The following is a 19,519-nucleotide window of genomic DNA, read 5'->3' on the forward strand; positions in this document are numbered from 1 at the left end:
GCGTGTGTTAGTTCCTTCTAAAGAAAGAGGACCTGATCCAGACACCCTCGGAAGAGCGAGGCCAATGTTTCCTCTTTCCCGAGGGAGGAACAGCAAATGCCACACCTCACACTGCCAAGAGGCAGCCGTTCCTCCCCAGGGACATACCAACAGGGAGTGGTACTAAAATTAACGCTTTATTAACACCTGGCGCTTCCTGGTTTTAACAAAAGCTTGGGAAAGTGGGTGTTTAGGTTTCGGTAGGGGTTTGTTGTTTTTTTTTTTTCAGCTTGAACTAGCAGCAAGCAGCTCTCCGGTCCCACTCGGGACCCGGCAGCAGGAGGTTCCCCGCCCCGTCCCCCCCCAGTCCCGGTGCGGGGCCGTGCCAGGGGCCGCCCCTCGCTCCCCGCGGCGCCGCCCTCCCGCCGCTCCCCGCGCCCCGTGACGGCCCCGTCCCGCCCCGGCAGCGGCGGGAGCGCGGGCTGCGCTCGGCCGGAGGAGCCATGGGCTCGGCGGCGGAGCTGCTGCCGCCGCCGCCACCACCGCCACCACCGCCGCCGCCGCCCGGGGAATGCGAGCGGGAAGCGGGGGCGGCGGCCGCCCTGCACCGGCGGCGCCCGGAGGAGCAGGTGGGTGTCAGCCGGCGAGGGGGCTGGGAGGGCGGCCCCGGGGCTGCCCCGCCGTCGGGCAGCGGGAACCCGTGAACGCCTCTTGGTTCCTCTCCCGTGGCGTTCCCGGTGCAGCCCACGCGGGTGAATCGCTCCCGGGTAACGCTCCATTGCGGCGGGGCTTATGCAACCCAGCCGAGCTGCGTGGGGCTGCCCACGCGTGATGCTGGAGGATCCCCCCGGTGGTCCCGCCTGAACCTCCTTCTTCCCTTCGGGACGCTTAGTTCGGCTGGGAGAGGGTGGGAGCAGATGGTTCCCGCACGGCATCCACGTGTATCTCGCTGGAAATAACCGGCGTGCTCTTGTCATCCCCGGAATTCCCCAGTAGTTTAGCTCTTGTGTTCCTTCACTTGAATATTTTAAGCTTTTAGTCTCTGTATTGCTCCTGAAATTTAATAAATTGTAGGTGGAGAAAACTACCAGCTCTTTTTTTGCTTGTTTGGTTGGTTGGGTTTTGTCTGCTTTCTTCAGAATTTATGTCTTTATTGCACGGAAGTGGGTTTTTTGCTTAGGGAATGAAAGGACCGTTTCCCTATTGTTAACTGTAAACTGGCTTTCCATGCACCCTTTGTTTTGCAGACAGCATCGTCCCGGCGTTTAGACAAAGGCAGTGCTCTAAATGCACCTTTATCGATGTTTTATTTAAAGAAAAGAAGAACATTTTTTGTTGAAGATTCTTATAAGATGCTCTCCCCTTAACCATGAGTGAGCCCTTTCACAGATAAAATAGCTTAATATTTGGAAGTGTCTGGTAGTACTTGCCAGATATTACATCTAGAAGTGGGCCAGTGAAATATGCTGGTACTTGAGAATTCACTGGGTCACCATTTACGTAAGTCAGTGCATCTTCTTGTCCTTTTCTCTAGAAAAGTAGTGCAGAGCAGGGCACATACCTGAATGTAGTGTAAGGACAAACTCACCCAAGAGAGGCTCAGCAGTTCCCGTCTCTGCGTCCTTAAGCCCTCCTGCAGGATATCGCAGGAGAGTCAGGAATACTTGCTGGTTCTTGTTGCTGTCTTCCCTGGAAAAAGATGTTAAAAAGTTGCATTAGATCATCTCATCTGTTCTTTCTCTCAAACTGGTTGTAACTCTTTGCTGAGGAGATTGCTCCCTGCAGGTTACCACTGCTTCTTAGTGACCAGTGTGATGGTGTTTCTAGGGGATGGTGCATGCTGAAGAACTGCCTTCCAACGTTCCCTAAACACATTTTAAAATGAAGTTGGTATAAAGGTACTGCTTGGTTGGACACAGGCACATGTGGTTGAGAAACTCTCTATTGGCTTTTCTCAGATACAGGTAGTGATCCTGGCCCTTTCTGACAAGTTGGGGCATAACAATGGGATACCAAGGCAGAAATTTTAAATAGGCCACAAGGAAGGAGGAGAAAATCCTTCCTGTTTACTGGAAATATTTCACTGTTGTAGCATGGAATAGTTTTTCTGCATACTGAGGTGCCAGCAGCTGGGCAAATAATAAACTAGATTTAGAAATAAGGAATATGAGTTGCCTTTATTTAATATGCATAGAAAATGTGAATGTCGTATAAAATAGCAGTAAAAACTAATCATGATTTGATAAATAAATAGGAGTATTTTATTTTTATCTGTGGGGAAAAGCAAAGCTAGGTGAGGAGTTGGTGGTGCGTTCACTTGCTGCAGACTTTGACAGAAAGTCCCAGATTCTCTTGTTCAGGAAAAGAACAGACATGTAGCTTGACTTGGAGGTCTCCTGTGTCACCAAGGCTAGTCACGTGCTGTACTTCTTTTGCTTTCATGAATGTGTTGATATTTCTCTCAAAATAATCAGTAGCCCCTGCCCTTTTGTGCTCTCATGGAAGGGCTGTTGCTGAACACTGCTGTTCCAGCAGGCAGGAATCCTGTTTCCAGGCTGAGTCCTTACTAGAGTACCTCATGGAGGCCCAGCAGTGTCGCTGTGTTTGCTGAGGGTGTTTGCACTGTTAACAGACTCTGATCCTCAACTCATGTTTTCCTGTTTCACATTCTCTCCTGAAGTATAAATGCGTGCGCCGCCTTAGTGGTATGTGCAGTGCAAAAGAAAGGAGTCAAAATCTGCTCTGATGGTGGTGTAAATTCTTACTTCTCTCAGCTGGTGTGAAGTAAAGCCGGCATGAGAGCAAATCCTTTGGCCTTATTTGAGAGGATTTTTTAGGTGAGGATCTGAGGCTACAAACCTGGGTATGATTTGGTTTTCCCGTTTCCTGCAAAATAAGCTCAGTTTGTGTAAGATCATATCTTGTAGCATAACGCTAAAAGAATACCTTCCTGACAAGCAGGACCTAAATAATAATGTATACACCCTATAATATTTTCTAAGAGAGAGTACTCTGTAGGAAATGTCTACTTATTTAATGCCAAACCCTCTGGGTTTAATTTTTTATTTATTGTGTCAGCAAGGACATGCTTAGTGAAATTACTGACATGCACTTTTTTTAAAAAATGGGAGGATATGCAACTAAATTTTATACATAGCCTTTGGAATTCATTATTTGAATAGACTAGAATTACTTCAGTGATTAGATTTGAGAGCTGAACTGGATGCTAATTTGATTAATATCCTTTGTAGGTTTACATGCAAAGATGAAAATAATTACACTTACTGTAGTCTTCAAAGCACTGCAGAACCTGGGTAGTTTCTTCCACCTCTCCTTTATTGCACTGCTGGGCTTCACAAGTGGTACATGAAAGCACCAAAAGATTTAGCTGTTGCTGAAGCTGTGGGAGCAGGTTGCTGCTTCACCCTGCAAGTTCACAATTTTTTCCTAACTGCTAATAGTTATTAGTCAGACACACACATTGTCCTGTATTCTCAACATCACTACAGATAAGGATCAAATCTCCTTCCCTAACCCACTTTCTAAAATAGGTTAGCCACTGTCACATTAGTGCAGTCTAAATCTCATCAACACCTATAAATTAAACCATGAAATAAGAATAGAAAAGTATGTGTTGTAATAATAAAAGGTGATGCAAAACTCCTGCATTTGTGTCTTCTGCATCTTGCACATGCCATACAGCAAGGGATGAGGTGGTGTTAGCAGCAGACACAGCACCTGCTCTGTCCATAGGCAATTTGAAGCCAAACTGTGTCACAGCAGAGTTCCTGAAAGCTGTGGCACTGTGACTTCCTTCAGGACTGAAAACTGTCTGTCTGGGAAGTAATGGGATTTAGTTTCTCATAATCAAAGTTGAAGGCAATGGCAAAATCCCCAGCTGCTTCAGTGAGGTTGGGATCTCCACCTCACACTGGATTTGCATACATAGAATCCAAAGTGCTGTTAAAGTGTAAACCCAATGCTTCTAGAAAATGTCTAAGTGCAGAGTTAATATGTGATACATGTATTCAAAAGTAGATTAAATTAGCTTAGATGATCACCTTTTCATTAACCTGAGTTTGTAACTCTTTGGTATGTTTTATTATTATTTTTAACAGTGTTTTATCTCTATAAGCGGAGTATTTTATCTTCTAATAGATGACATCAGATTTAGAGGTGCTATTACAAAAGGGCTTGGGTGTTTCCTGTTGAGAATTTTGTTGAGGAGGTTTGGGTGTCTTAACTAAGTTCGAGTCCTGAACTTTTTATATAAGTCTCGAGTATCACTAGTATTTCTCCAGCATGGAAAGAATGACCAGAAACAGAACTAGAGGATAATATCAACACATTTGTGATATCCCTTGTGTAAATGCCTAATTGTTCATCAGACTGTAGAATGGATATATGCTGTGTTGCACAGAATGGTATAGTTTGTCATAAATCAGTAGCGGCCGAGAATGTTTTGAAGTGCACTTATATATGGAAACTGATGCCTAAGGCTAGAAACCTATTCCTGATTTATTCTACAATGAGATAATCTGAAAATTGAAGTTTTTTCCTGCTTGCTACTTGGGATTTGTTTCTGAAAGTAGTCATACCAGACAGGGAAGGCTTAATCCCAAATTTGTTCAGGCTCTGCAAATAATTTAAGTCTGCTGCAGAGGTTCATATCTACAAAATAATAGGTGATAGTAACTTTCTAAAAAGCATTAGTGGGTTTTCTGAGGCTTGACAGCATTTGAAGAAAAAAAAAATCCAGTGTTTCAAACATAACTGTAGTGCCTACAGTAAGCAGGATAACGTGCTCTGCTTGAATGATGTGAAGATCCCATTATCTTAAAGAAAAAAGTATTCTGGAGATAGAAGCAAATAGAAATCCTTTCTTTATAAGACAGAATTAACAGCTGTTTCATTTAGCAAACCAGTGCATTGAAACCATGCTGAACATACAGGGATTGAAAGCCTTTTGCTGGGTCAAGCTGACCAGTTTTAGTGGGGGAACCCTGATAAACAAAATCGTAGGGAAATTTAGTGTTGCAGGTGTAAGGAAAAGATGAATTAGTACTGCATTTGATCTAGTCTCTATGTAAAATTGCGGCATGGATGGGATCAAGTTACAGGGACAGTAGTAGGAGCATAAGGAGGAGCATAAACAGCACCCAAAAATGGAGAAGAGAGACAGTAGATCTTAACATGGAGGCAGGCAGGTTTCCTCTCCCACAACCCTCCTATGCTAGGTTCCCGTCTTTACACTTTCTTATCTGGTGCTCTCTTGGTGGGGAAATTTACTCCCAAAATTATGGGGTTCCAACACTTATTTTTGTGTTTATCAAGAGAAGTCTCTTTTCCTCTTGAAGCCATCTCTGCTCCACCCATGCACAAGTTAAGTATCTGGAAAAGCCTTTTCATCTCCTGTGCACAAAACCTCTCCTGGTATTTTGAAGTTTGTTCCAGCAACTGTTGATTCTAAACTTGAGTTGCTGTAAAGGCTGACTAAAGGGAATCCAGTGCTGTTGCTTTTTTTATGTTATTGCTTGTTTCTATAGAAACATCTTGTCTCAATTTTATAAATGATGTCTAGATTCCTGCTGTAAAATGAATGTTAACCCAATCTTCGGTTTGGAATCTTTCTATTTAAACTTGTTCTAAGTATGTCACTTTTATTCGTAGCTGCTGTACAGTGCTTTTAGTATAAAGATTTTTTGCTACTTTTCTTGCATTTGCTTCTTTTTCTCAGAGGAACAAGTTAAACTTAGTTTTTTTCTATCTTGTTTTTCATTTGGAAGTATGTTTTTTTTTCTCATTTCCTAATCTATTAATCTTTTCATACTTAAATATCAGATTAAAATTAGCCCAGAGAAATGAACCTTGTTTGTTGTTTTTTTCCTCCAGACAGTTGAAATTGATTTTGTTGTCTTAATAGTCAGTTGGCTGAATATCAAGATCTTTTTACTGCTTACATTTCGAAGGTTAAATACTAATTGTTAGTTTTATGCTAGCAAAGGATACAAAGGGATACTGGTTTTTTTCCTGCTGTAGTGGAAGAGGAAGAAAATCAGAAACTTTTCCAATAAAACTATTTGCCCTTCTTGGGAAAATTTCACTTTCTTTTAATTGAACTTAAGTTACCTCTTAAGTGTAGGAAAGCAGGGTGAAATCCTGATCACATGCCAGGTGTTACTAGTAACGAAACTGTCTCTTTTGCATATGTGGAGGAGTAGGAAGCAGAAAGCCTGCACCCACCCAACCAGTGCGTTGGCAGGGTTTTGTGCTGGTGCCCTGCGATGGGATGAGGCGGTGGTTCAGAGAAAGAGGAGGTCGTGACTTGGGAATTTGCTGTTCACTGCAGATCTCCAAAGCCTGTCCGTGGCATACGTGGACAGTCAGATGGCTGAGTACCAGCAAGATTTTAGTACGGAGTGATTCGTTCCTCCAGGACTAAAATGGCTGGAGGAACTATCAAATACTTGTAGCTGTGTGTTGGCTGATACGTATCCCCATCTGCACTCAGCAGAACTTGGTCTCTTTATTTTGGAGGGGAGGGAGCTTGTGGTTTCTTCCATCCTGGTCTCTCTCATCTGCTCACTTTCGTCTTGTATTTTCCTTAAGGTTGGTCCTAAAGTGCTTTCAGTTTTAGTTTGCATCCTCTAAAAACAGATGACTCTGTGATGCACTTGCTTCTGAACATTAATGTCCCAGCTTTCAAAAATATACGAGTATTTTCCAGTAAGTTAGCATGTCCATTAAGTCGTATCTCACTGGCTTTTTTGACATTTAAGTGTCTGTGGGCTTCAGCTAGCAGACACACCACCTGTTCCCTGGAGTAAAAATAACCACAACTGGAGTAAAATAGATAGTGAGCAGTTAAATCGTGCAGAGGAAACCTTTTACTGGAAAAAAAAAGGTGAAATGTGCATGTGGGTATGTAAATGTGATATCCCCGTGTTTTCTTTATTGCAGTTTTTTCTTAAGATTTCATTTAGATGATGTTAAACATGTTTACTACAAAACTCAAAAGGGGTTTCTTTTCTATCTAATGTGGAAATAAGTCTCTTAAATGTGCCATTCCTTTTTCTTTCTTTTATAACTGTACATGTGATGAATTGTGATCTGAGGTACGTCAAACAATTTGGAGATGCTGCTGCATTTTTGTGTGGGAAGATGGATATTGTATATACCTTTGTGTCCTCTCTCTTTACCTTCTTTGCCCAGCAGCACTTTTTGACTGTAAAATAATGCTTTTACGTGGAGAGTAATTATTTTCCTAATCCATTGGACATTTCTTCCCCATTGTTGGAGTTCACGTTTGTCTAATCCTGTTTCAGGCAGATGATGCAAGAAAAGAGAAAATGATGGACTTGTACTCAGCTTGGTGCTATTGTTGAGTGTGGGGTGGGAATTTTTCAAGTTGTCTGAGCAAGAGAAGATTGTTGAGGTTTCTTCAATTCATTAGTCATGAAAAATAGAAGAATGCTATTTGGTTTGGTTTGATGGATCTTATACCTTCAGAGTAGTTGAATGGATTTTTATTTTCTTTTTCTAACAAAATACCCTGAATCTTCAAGTGGTGCAGGTTTCTTATGTTCATCTACTTCCTCCCACAGAACAAAAGCAGTTGAACTTTATCCAATTATTTCACTCAAATCAGTTACTTGGGGTTTTTATTCCACACACACAAAAAAATCCCAAACTAAACATGCCATCACAAGATCCTTAGGCTGAGTGTGGAAAACTGTGGACCAAGCTGCTGCTTCATCAGGTGAAATACCCAAAAGACCATAACCATACCTGTTCTCCCCACAGCTAGTGCAGTGATGAGGTTACAGGACTGAGACTCCTTGGGGTTACTTTACAGCTGTTCAGTCCTCCCAGCAGAAAAAAATAAATGCTAAATCTGGGCTTCCATGCTCTTTTTGATCTAGCCACAGGAAAATAACTTCCCAAGTGAGGCTCTTGTCCCCTTCAGATCCATTTGTGTTCTGCATTCTCCAAGAGTTTGGCAGACTTACTTGCCTTGGTGTGATCTGCAATTGGTCTGAGGCAGGAACTGTGTGCTCCAGCAATTTGAGAGGAAAAGACCTTGCATTGGCTACATTACACTTAGGAGATGCAGACAGGGATCAGTCTTAAGCCATTGTGAAAAGTTCAGTGCCTAACTTTATCCTTCTCTCCCACTTAGTAGCACATGACTTCTTGCAAAGATGGCTTCTTTCCAGGGGGACGATGTTCCAATGGGATCTCATGTATCTCTGCATGATCAAAACACCCCTTGATAGGAAGGGAATAAGCAAGAAAAGGATCCTCCTGTCAGACTGGTGTGAAGTGGCCTCTGCTCGTGACATACCATGTGCTTTCCTGAATTTAGGAAGCAGTGAGTTTGAGTGAATGTGGTGGAAGTTTGCCATAAGCAAGGGTAGTTAGTGGTCAGAACAGAGGGAATTTTGTGTGTTGTGTTGATGACAAACATAACTGGTAAAGCCACAACTGGATGTTAGTTGGCTTCAGCAGGATGAGTTGACTTTACCTTCACTGTTGTTTTAAAGCTAGCCAAGGAAAACATTCAATTACATGGGGGGATTTTTTCCTACTTCAGGGATGTAGGAACATCAGCTGTGCTGGAAGCAGACAGAACTTGGGCTTAGTATCTCCTCTCTGACATCCTTATAGAGTTTAATTCTGAAAAGAAGGTGATTTTATGGCATCCTGCATCAAATCTGAGAGGGCACGTTATGGTTCTCCCTAAAGTATCAAAGCCTCTAAGCCATTTGGCCATAAAAACTGGGAAAATTTAGTTACCAAGTTCCTGTATAAAGTTTTTTGGAGTTTGGACCTTCAGGTTCTGACTTTCTGCCAGTAAACAGTGGAAGACAGCAGACAATGGCTTTGCTGATGAAAATGTGCCATTTCGAAGACGGAGGGAAATTTTATTATACCAAATATCTGAAAAGACAAGAGGAAATGGGGGGCTTGATGGGCACCTTCGTGTACCAGCGGGCTTGCAAAGGACATTGTGTGTGCTAAGCAGTAGGGCAGATCAGATTCTTCCCCTTCTGTTCCATATGATAACTCTGTTTTTAAGTAAAGTAAAAAAACAGAAACCAAATATGAAATTGAGTACGGAGTACTGCATCCAGCTCTGGAGCCCCCAGCACAGGAAAGACATGGACCTGCTGGAGTGAATCCAGAGGAGGACCATGAAGATGCTTCGAGGGCTGGAGCACCTCTCTCGTGAAGACAGGCTGAGAGAGCTGGGGCTGTTCAGCCTGGGGAAGAGAAGGCTCCAGCAAGACCTTATAGCACCTTCCAGTACCTAAGGGAGGCTATACAAGAGATTTTGAGAGGGACTTTTTACAAGGGCATGTAGGGATAGGACAAGGTGGAATGACTTCAAACTGGCAGAGGGTAGATTCAGACTAGGTGATCCCAGTAAGTCTAAAATAAAATCTTTGATGTAAAATTTATTTAAATTACAGTAAAAAGTAATTCATTGCAGTAATGATAAGAAACATTAGGAAACAAATGCAGTCAGCATTTCTAATACATTCTGATTTAGATTTATTTGCTCAGGAAAGCTCCATTCTCCTTTATCCTTCAGGAATAATACTATATGTGTGTATTTAGTGTCTTTCAGCCAACTGGAGGAAGGAGGAGAGAGAAGTTGGGGAGACAGTACTGCTGTGCCTCTTTTCAGGAGATATTTTGGGCATGCATTAATCTATATCCATCTATATCTCTGGCTGCACTTCTGTTCCCCAGTCCCTTTGCATTTCTTTGTCGATCCTGTGTTCAAAGAGTGAAGAAAGGCAAACAAAGTAGTGAGTTGAAGTGTCTCTCTCTTACATTTCCTCCTGCATTGTGGCAGATGAAGTCTGGGGTGTCCCCTGCAAAGCACATGTTAGCTATAAGGAGAAGAGCTGCTGGGAAGGCCTGGAAAAAGCATGCTTTCTCTGGGGCTAGTTGCAGGCAAAGAAATTCCCTCACAGAAATGATTCCTAAAAGTTATGAAGCCAAGGCTGGGTTGTTGATTTTTAAAACTAGCAACTTTGAAACAGAAACTTCTTGTGCTTTTAAATGAGGAAGTTTTGTTTTGTAGGGGCAGGGGGGTGCAGCTGCTCGGAATGGGTACATTTCTCTCTCAGCATTTTTTCTTTATGGTAGCGTCTGTCTGGCTTCAGGCTGATTGATTCAGCAAGATTTAGTATGAAAATAGCCCTGTGAAAATAGTTCTGTAAAAATTAAGAGTCAGCTGGGAACTGCATGTTTGCTAAAGATGGTCAATTTCTAAAAATGTTTAGAAAAGTACTTTTGGGAAAAAAAAAAAGGTGTTTGGTTCTGAGGCTATGGTTTGAGAGCTACTGGCACATATATGGGATTGTGTGCCATTTTACTGTTGCCCTGAAAATTAGTGAGAAAAATTCTAGCTGCGGTGTTAAGCTTATTTAACAATCTTTAGTGATCTGGAGTATTTGCCCTAATAGCTCTATTTTAGCTACACCTCAGAAGAAAGGTATTTGCTCAGCATGTAAATTATTATGCAATAGCAAAGAAGAACATGCCATCAGTGTTTCACGGCTGATCATGTTTTCAGCTTCGCTTGCTTTTTGCTGAGTTGCCTGAAGCAAGATGTATTCAGCCTGAATTAACTGAAGCAGACTTTGAAGTCTTGAGAATCTTCACGATCATTTTGAAAGGTTTTGTAAGCTATTGAAAATATTTGGGAAAATTTGACACTTGTTCCGTAATTAAACACATACTTGTCAGTCTCTGCACCTGGAAGCTGCCTTTGCATAATCGCTTTAGGAATTAATGAATCTACCCTTGTTTGAGAAGGCGAGGGTGAAGTAAATAAAAAATCAAAAAGACCTGGACTGCCTAAGTGAGGTGGAATTCACTCTGTACCCTGCTTAAGAGACTGCGTGCAGTCCTTGCTGTTACCTTATCAAAGCAGGAGGGGCTGCAAGCGAAATCCCATGTCCTACAGTTGCCTCGTACCAGGAGAGATGTTGTCAGCGTGGTCACATAGAGTTAATCATGCTTAGCCCAGTGAGATGGAGCTTGCAGAGGATCTTGCAGACACATTCCTGCTGGTGGCCTCCTGGCCAGTGCTGCACTGGGCTTGCTCTTTGCAAAGGCTCCCAGGAGCCTTTGTTAGTACCACTAGCAATCCAGAGGCAAGGAGGTGATGCATTTGTTTCCCTCTCACTGGCTACTTTGCTAGAAAATGTAGTGATTTTTCCTGCAGACTGTTTCTCTCAGAAGTGATCTCTGCAGCACTTGACACGAGCTGGGAGCTGCGCTCTGATCCCCTCTGCCCTCGTCCCACAGGCACATGCTCCCTCTGGTCTCTGCATGCAAGATGCAAATAAATATATTTTCCCTTCCTGGCACATCCTTTCTCTTTTCCCTAGTTGTTTTGATCAAAATACCACTTAGCTTGTTTGGCTCCCTGTGCTTTTTGGGAATGGAGAGATGAGAGTTCCTGTAGTAACATTGTGTTCCCAGCCCTGCCTAGTCTGCAGGAGCTCACAAGAGGCTCTGCCTTTCCGGAAGAGACTAATCTTGAAACACTGGAATTAACGAGTCAACATTTATTTGAATTAAATAAAGCACAGTTAAAGCCAAAATGCTGAAAACTGGAGTTTCCACACCCAGTAAGGAGGAGAAAATGATCTGGGTTTGAGAAGCAGACTGAAAGGAGACGAGGGGGTGTCTTGGCTGTACGTAACCTCCAGTCCTGCAGTTCTCCACACTCAGGCTCTTGTGTAGAACCGCAGAAAGAGTGAACACAATGTTAGTTATGAATTAGTTATGAACACGTTACTATTTAGGCTTCCTGCACCCCTCCCTTTCTGGGATTCTGTACTGAAGCTTAAACCAGACTCTTTATGGATAAGCACATAAAAAAATATCCAAGCATTCTCAGCTGAGGGACTGTTGGGGTTTTGTTGGGGTTTTTTTTCAGTAGCAGCTGTGGAGCTTCACCCAGCCTTCACTCAGCAGGCAGGTTCTGCATCGTGGCCTAAAGTCTGGCCTAGAAAAACAGTAGTCTTCCTTTGGTCTTTGCTGGATGTTCTTCTGTGGGAATGGGAATTCACTTTGTTACTTGCTCTCTAATGGAGAGTCTGGCACTGCTGTGGGAGGGAATTTCTGTTTCTCTACCAAGGCCATGCCATGTAACAAGGGATGCAGAATAGCTTTCATCCTTGAAGACAGAACATGTTTGCTTTGAATCTGGGAGTAGGCTAATTGCCCATAGAGTTTGCAGGCAATTTGTAGGACCCATTGATCAGTCGACTGAAATATTGATGAGTACCTGCTTCATATGCTTTCATTGCTGCCTAATGGAAACATTAGGAGACTTACGTTCATCATCTTTAAAACACGTTCGTCCTGTCATACACAAACACAAGACAATAAGGTTTTGTGCAAAGGATCTCTGGACACTGGGAAATGAGAGATCTCAACCTCTTATCTACTTGCAATTTACATGTTGAAACATTCACGTTTTCTGAAGTGATATTTAACTCTGTGATATCTTCATCTAAAGATGGTCTTCTGCCTTCCTATGCGTTTGTTCCACCACTGTTCACTTTGCAAAAAGTCCAGCACTTATTTCTCCTCCCCTTTGCTTTTTTATACCACTACTTTGCATCTGCACAGGCCTTTGGTCTGTCTTCCTTTGCCTGACTCGCATGGCTTCTTACATCAACATTGGGATAGATGTTTGTCACCTTGCTAGTTGAGTCCTATGCCCTTCTTTCAGCAGTGATAGTAGCCCTTCAGTTCCCTTGTGCTTCGGTGTGAAATACTTCATAGTTCATGTTTAATAGTTTTGTATCATTCTTGTGGTTCTGAAGATATTCTGGAAATAATTTATAACAAATCTACTTCAACTAAATCCCCTCCCTGAAATTACTGGCATTTCATTCCACTTTGTTTGTCCTGACAACCACAGACAGGCTGCACAGACAGGTAAGATGTGTGACCTGCAGGAGAGCTTTACCCCTCTAGACTGGTGTCTCAAGGGGAGACAGGCTATCATATGTTTGTAGCAGTACTTTAGTGTCCCAGGTTTGGAAAAGTGACATTGTTAACATTGTGCCAAAGTCACAAGCTACATAGCATTTTCAATATCTTGATTTAAGGAATAAATTTATTGCATGTGTATCTTAGTTTTATGCATTCAAACAGAAATAGATGAGACTTGTTCATAATTACAGCAATAAGATTGTACAACATATTTCCTTATTTTGTCTTCTGTCCACAGGTCCAGCAAGAGCAAAGGAACCACACCACAGAACCTGTAATAGATGACTATAAAAAGATGGGGACTCTCTTCGGCGAACTAAACAAAAGCCTTATCAGAATAGGCTTCACAAGGATGTACTTTGGAGAACGGATAGTAGAACCTGTAATAATTATATTCTTCTGGGTTATGCTCTGGTTTCTTGGCCTACAAGCTCTTGGACTGGTTGCTGTTCTGTGCCTTGTCATTATTTATGTACAACAGTAAAATTTTATATAGATACTGTTCAGATGATGTATTTCTACACCATCACTATGTCAGTGGATTTATGTGTTTAAAGTAAATGGGCAGCATATCAAAAGCTGCAATGCTTCAAATTGCTGAAATTCCAACATTTGAGGTGAGGGGGACTAAAATTATGCATTTTAAGCCAAATCAGCAGTGCCCTCTTACATCTTTGGGGGGTATGGGGAAAGGAGATGTTTGTAATATAATGGTGTCAAATGTACTGTTTTCTGCACTCTTGGGGCCTTAGCCCAAACACTGGCTTTTTGTTGTCCACTCCTGTCTTCCCATCTTCTTGCTTTGTATAGTGAAATTTTCCTGCTGATTTTAAGAGGATACTCGATGTGAGTGTCCTGTTTCACTGTTGGGGGAGGCTCATGTTCTGTTTGTTCCCTGAATCTGCATAATTTGTTAGTGTTCTGCTGAAAAGCTGCGTCTGCACAAGGGAGGTTTGGTAACAAACTACAATGACAAATATTCACAAAAGCATCTTTTGTTTGTATAGTTTATAGTAAGCTTTCCCCTAAGAAACAAGCTATACCAGCAAAATGCTCTTATACTAATATTAGTGACTGCACACAAGGCTTCAGCTGTTGTTAAGGAGAAATTGCAGTCCTACATTGGCCAAGTGGTCTAATGCAGCTCTGCCTTGTTTTTTTGAAATGTACTCAGCTCCTGCTGCTATTTTTCTTTCTTTATTTTTTGTACTTGCTCTTTCCCCCAGCCCTCCTTCTTAACATAAATATTTGGATAATTCATGGAGTTTGTAGGTAGTTTCAGCTGCAGTGTTGGAGAGTTGCCATTCCAGACAGCAGTGCTAGGATGTTGTCTGCTTCCTCTGGGTGGTGTGTGAAGTGTCTGAACAACCAGATATCAGACTAGATCTCTTAATGCTTCCCTGTTTTTGCAGTGTGGGCCCACATCAGCTAAAGCCTTGCTCACATCAGCAAACCAGATCTGTTTCCTCATGCAGGGCAAGAATGTAGTTGAAACCAGGTGGTCATTTTATTTAGTAGTCTTAACTGATTCGTTTCCACACTGGGCAACAAAAAATGCCTACCTATAGGTATATGTCATGGGCCACACAAATTAGGGAATAGGTTATATACTTCACTCTGACTCCCCAGGGGCCACACCAGGGGTGTAATGAATATTTCCAGGTTTGAAGAAAAACAGTAAAATGAAACAGAATCTTTAGTACTTCTACTTTAATACTACTACTAAATAGGCTGCCAATTTAATAATTGGTGTACATTACTTTTACTAAGAAACTTAAATTGCAAAATTGACTTAATCTATGGTCCAGTGAAATTATATATTTACTGAAAGAAATGTAATAGGAGATGTGAAATTTACAGAAAATTACTTAAGCTTTTGCAGTGACTTTTTCCTAAAGAACAATAAATTAGATCAACAATCAATTAGTTGAAAATGCTGTCTTATTCAGAGATTTTTGAAGTTAGGGGAAGTTTCTGTATGGTCCCAGTCCTGCAACTGGATTCTCAAGGCCAGCTTTATGCCTGCACGGACCATGTTGACTGCTAGGCTCTATTTCCAGGGCCTCTGGCCCCAGTCCTTATGGACTTTCCTGTTAGGGAAATAATTGTTATTTAGGGCAGTAAACATGAAGGCCCAGCTCCTTTAAAGTCTTTATGTACTGAAATGCCATCTGCAGACATGTCTCTGTGCTTTTCTAATGAACATGTAGTTACCTTCTGAGGAGCCCGGTTGCCTGTCTGGATCTTCAGATGACCTTGACTGTGGATCTGAGAGGCTTTGCTGAACCATCAGGACTGCAGGGAAGTGGGATTGAGGCCCCAGCTCTGTGGTCAGGTGGCAACCCGTGTTGATTGGCACATAGTTAAATAGTTACACTTGTAGCAGGGAAATGTTGGACAACAGAAGGTGTTTCTGGATGCAGAGATTTGTTGTTCTCATCTGGAAGACCCAAAGCAAACAGCAAGTACAGGCTGAACTCAGAGGCAGGAGCTCTGTGCTCTAAAGTGCCTAGGGGTAAACTTTGAGTTTGTTTCAAGTCCCCTAGAAGCAGAACATCTGTTTACACCTCTGCGTAATTTGTATAGATAGAATGGTGGTTTTATGTGTATTCTTCTCCTGTGTAAGGGCTGTACTACAAAAGCATCCTGTCGTTAAAAGTAAAAAAAAAAAAAAATGTTCTTTCTTTCTTCCCACAATCCAGTTACTGTTCAGAGGGTCTCATCTAATTCCTTTCATCCTGTAGGAAAAAGTGTCTCTGTGATACTCTTGTTGCAGTAGTACTCTTGTGTATAGAGGCTGTGCTGTGAGATGGCATGTGGTATTTCCTTGAGGTGGTGATCTTGCTCTGTACATGTGGAATGGGGAACGGTGAATCGTGAGTGTGACCAACAGCTTCAGTGAGGACATTGTTTATATGTGTGTAACCTGTTAATATATGCATAACTGTGACTGTTGCACTCATGAATTCATTTCAGTTGGTTGTTCGCTGTTCATGTTATACATGTACTCTAGGGAAAAGTAGCTTTTGGACTGAGATTGTGTATAGTGAATGTCTTGTGTGGTTTCTCTTAAGGGTAACTTGCTATGTCTTGTCCTTCATGGAAGTTTTTCATTTTTAAAAATCTGAAAAAATAATCCTCGTAATAGTGTTAGGTTGACTGAAAGTGGAAAAAGAAAAATAATGTATTGCATGGAAAATACCCCTCTCCTGTTCATACATTCCCTCATATATAAGAACTTATACTGAATTGTCTGTCCTAATTTTGTGCAATTACTATATTGTCTCCCTCTCATTTGCAGGAAAGGAAAGAGGGGCTAAGGAAAAAGGGGGACTGAGTTAGAATCAGACATAAAGAGTGCAAAATGGAATGTCCAAAAAAATCTGGTCATAAATGTGTGTCAAAACAAAGAGGAAATGGGTGAACAGTCATTGCCTTGTATTCTTCATTCCATCCAGATGTAGCTGCAAGGCAGAGGAAGCACCAAGTGCTCAAAGGATGTCCCTAGCTAAAAAGCAGAAGGTTAATTTAAAAAAAAAAAGTCCATTTCACTGTTGCCTATATAGTAAAAATTGATAATGTTATTTATGGTGTTAAATGTTATTGTTCTTGATAGAACTGAAAGCACCTTTATGCATCTGTGTGTAGGACTGTATGAAGGAATTATGTCCCTTAAATCTGTGTTGAACAACAAACGATGCAGTTTCTGTTGGTTAGCGTGACATGGAAAGCGTTTTACATAACCTCGTTTTTTTAAAGGATGGACTCTTCAGTACTATTTCACACCTACCAAATGCATAAATGTTTGAACTACTGTGTATAGAGAAGAAACTCCACGCGCAGGAGAATCTTGGAGAACCCTGTTTGCACTGAAAAATCACCACATCAAAACTGTCCATATAAAAAGGAAAAATCATATTTCTTAAAAACTCCGTATTAAGTGAATTCTATGGAAAGCACTTTGTTACTCTTTCTAATAAAAAGTATTGCCATCAATGAACCTGTGAATTCTTTATGGTGATTTGTTCAATGTTACATGGCTCCTTTTAAAATTTTATGTTAGGCCCAGATGAAATGGGTCAATGTTCAGATAACTGCTGAAATCAGTTCACTTGCAGCTAGAGGAGAAAAAACTGCAGTACAGGAGCTGAATAAACTGCGTCAGGTCTGTATGGTTGTGTGCAGCAAATTATGCTGAACCAAAAAACAATAAATAGTAGAGCAAGATGTTAACAAATAATGGTAACATTACATTGTAAAGTAGATTTTAGTTCACAGCATATCTGTTTTGCATCTAGAGCAGCCTCTGAAGGAACCAGATGTAGTCAAGGATATGAAAAATCCTTTGAAGTGCCAATTGGTGTGCCACAGAAAGGTTTGAGGATTTTTATTGTTTTTTTGAAATATGTATAGAACAGTAAATGGTTCAAAACAAATCTACTTTTACCTGTTGTTATTGCTTTTTTCTGCAACTCTGAAAGGTGTTCATTCTGCCAGATCCAACAGATACTTAAATGTATCTGTGTTGTTCAGGATGCACAGTTAGTTAACCAGTTTAGGGTTTTTTTAAAGTAGCAAAGTTGAATTTTGGTCCTTCAGACTCTCATTGGTGGATGTGCACAGAAGAAGTAAGGCTTATTCCTGAATAAATTCAAGCCTTAAAGTTATCTCAGTTGAAGTATCTTTGTCAGGCCTTTTATAGGGTGCACGCAAATTCAAAAACAATCTCTGATTCTTTCCATCCTGGGCTTTACTCTAGGTTTTGGGAACTTTATTTCTTAGCCTCTCCCCTCTACCAGAACTGACAGCTTCATCCCCTTTATACATTCCTCCTTTCACTCTGTACTGTTGCCTTCTCTAGGGGTGTTCACTTTGAACAGTCTCTCTCTGTGCCAAAGGTTCAGGCTTTTTCATCATTCAGTCTTCTTAAAAGCTACCTAGACAGAAAATCTATTTTCAGATGGGTATTTTGTTTGTTTTACTGTGTGCCTGCTTAACAACAGAAGGGAGGAAATTGGAGAGAGGATTTTTTAAAAATATTCATAAGCTGGTTAGTCACTTCATTTTTTGCAGTGCTTATCTGCTGGTTTAGGTGATGGTTACCAAACTGCAATGTGCTGTCGCCAAAGGTCCAAGAGAGTGTTGCAAATGTGTAGGGTAAGGAGCTGTTGATAGGTTGGCATCAGGATTTTGAAAATCGATGGGACAAGCAGTGTGTGGCTCAGGGTTGTTTCAAGCTTAAACAGGCAGGTAGACTTCTAACTTCCCTTAACTCCTGCCAACGCCTCAGTTATTTCTGGGAATGTCTCCAAATGCATATAAAATCATCAGTATTCCTTCTACACATTGAAGAAAACTGAGCTTTCATCAGCTCTGTTTTACACAGAGGAGCCAAAGAGGATGAGAATGGGAAAGGGGATTTGGACTTAGCATTTTTTAACTTGCATGCAAGCTTGTGGTCTTTTCAAATTAGTCTTGTAGTTTGTGTCTTGTATGCAGTTGTCACAAGTCTTTTATGCCCCCCCAGCCTATATGTGTGTTTTCCAATTAATACGGAAATAAAGCAGCTGTGATAATACATGCTTTTTCCCAAGCAATTTATTGAAAACTACACGTCCCTTCTCAGGTGGCAGGAGGGATGTGACTGGATAAAGCCCTTCTGATGACAGGAGCTGTTCTTGGTGCAGCCTCAGGGGCACCATCTCCCTCCCAGGTAGCACCTACAGCAGGCTACTGGAGTTCTAGGGAAACATCTTGCCCAGTCCCAGGCACTGCTGAAATATCTGGAGTTCAAGTGGCATGGAAGGAGAAGGACTGTTATATACCACAGTCCAAGGGATCTGATCAGACAGTGTTTCAGACAAAGCTGTTACAGAGTACCGTATCTAGATTTTATGTTCATTAAATGAAATTTAATTAAGCCCCATTGTTTCTTGGCTTGTCCTGGTGCATCACCTCGTGTTCAGAATGAATGTTGCTTGTGGCAAATGGTTCTGCTTCTGGAACCCATCTGTGTCTGTAGGCATATTTTATATGTACCATTTAGCATTAATTGCATTTTAAAGCATTACAAGGGAAAAGGGCTCATCTTCCAGTCGGCATTTGGATGAGGGTTTAATTAATATATGTGAGAAGGGAGCCAAATTAGTCACTGGCACACTGATGAGGGCTTCCTTTTAGAGGATAAAGCTGCTAACTGATATGTGGGTAATGAATGTACGAGAGACATGGGTTTGCATACTGTCCAGAATGGGTGGTAGAAAGTGACCATTTTTCTGCCCTAGTTCACAAATTAATTATCTGTTTTTAAATGTAGCTATCTTCCTTAAGTACCTGGAACATACTTCCTGGGTACAAGAAGTTGGTAGCAAGGAAAGGAATTATTAACTAAGGAAAACCCTTGGTCAACCAAAATCCTGGTCTGTAACGGGAAGTCTCTTCTTGACTTGAATGAAATTTGAGTTCTTCAGTGTTTGGGGTTATTAATTCTTTATCTTGAATATTTTACCTG

The 19,519-nt window shown here is 41.5% G+C and overlaps 1 protein-coding gene across 1 annotated transcript; it reads left to right on the forward strand.

The window, feature by feature from the left end:
• Nucleotides 1-527: 527 nt before the first annotated feature.
• On the forward strand, nt 528-17,008 carry CUNH4orf32 (chromosome unknown C4orf32 homolog; the record flags this gene model as incomplete). The annotated part of the gene is made up of 2 exons (XM_017805775.1): nt 528-608; nt 13,247-17,008. Coding segments are annotated over 2 exons (327 nt in total), but the record flags the coding sequence as incomplete, so codon positions are not given.
• Between the last annotated feature and the right edge of the window lie 2,511 nt (nt 17,009-19,519).

The sequence above is a fragment of the Lepidothrix coronata genome, unplaced genomic scaffold (assembly GCF_001604755.1).
Source record: "Lepidothrix coronata isolate B3197 unplaced genomic scaffold, Lepidothrix_coronata-1.0 Scaffold13, whole genome shotgun sequence".
Lineage (NCBI taxonomy): Eukaryota > Metazoa > Chordata > Aves > Passeriformes > Pipridae > Lepidothrix > Lepidothrix coronata.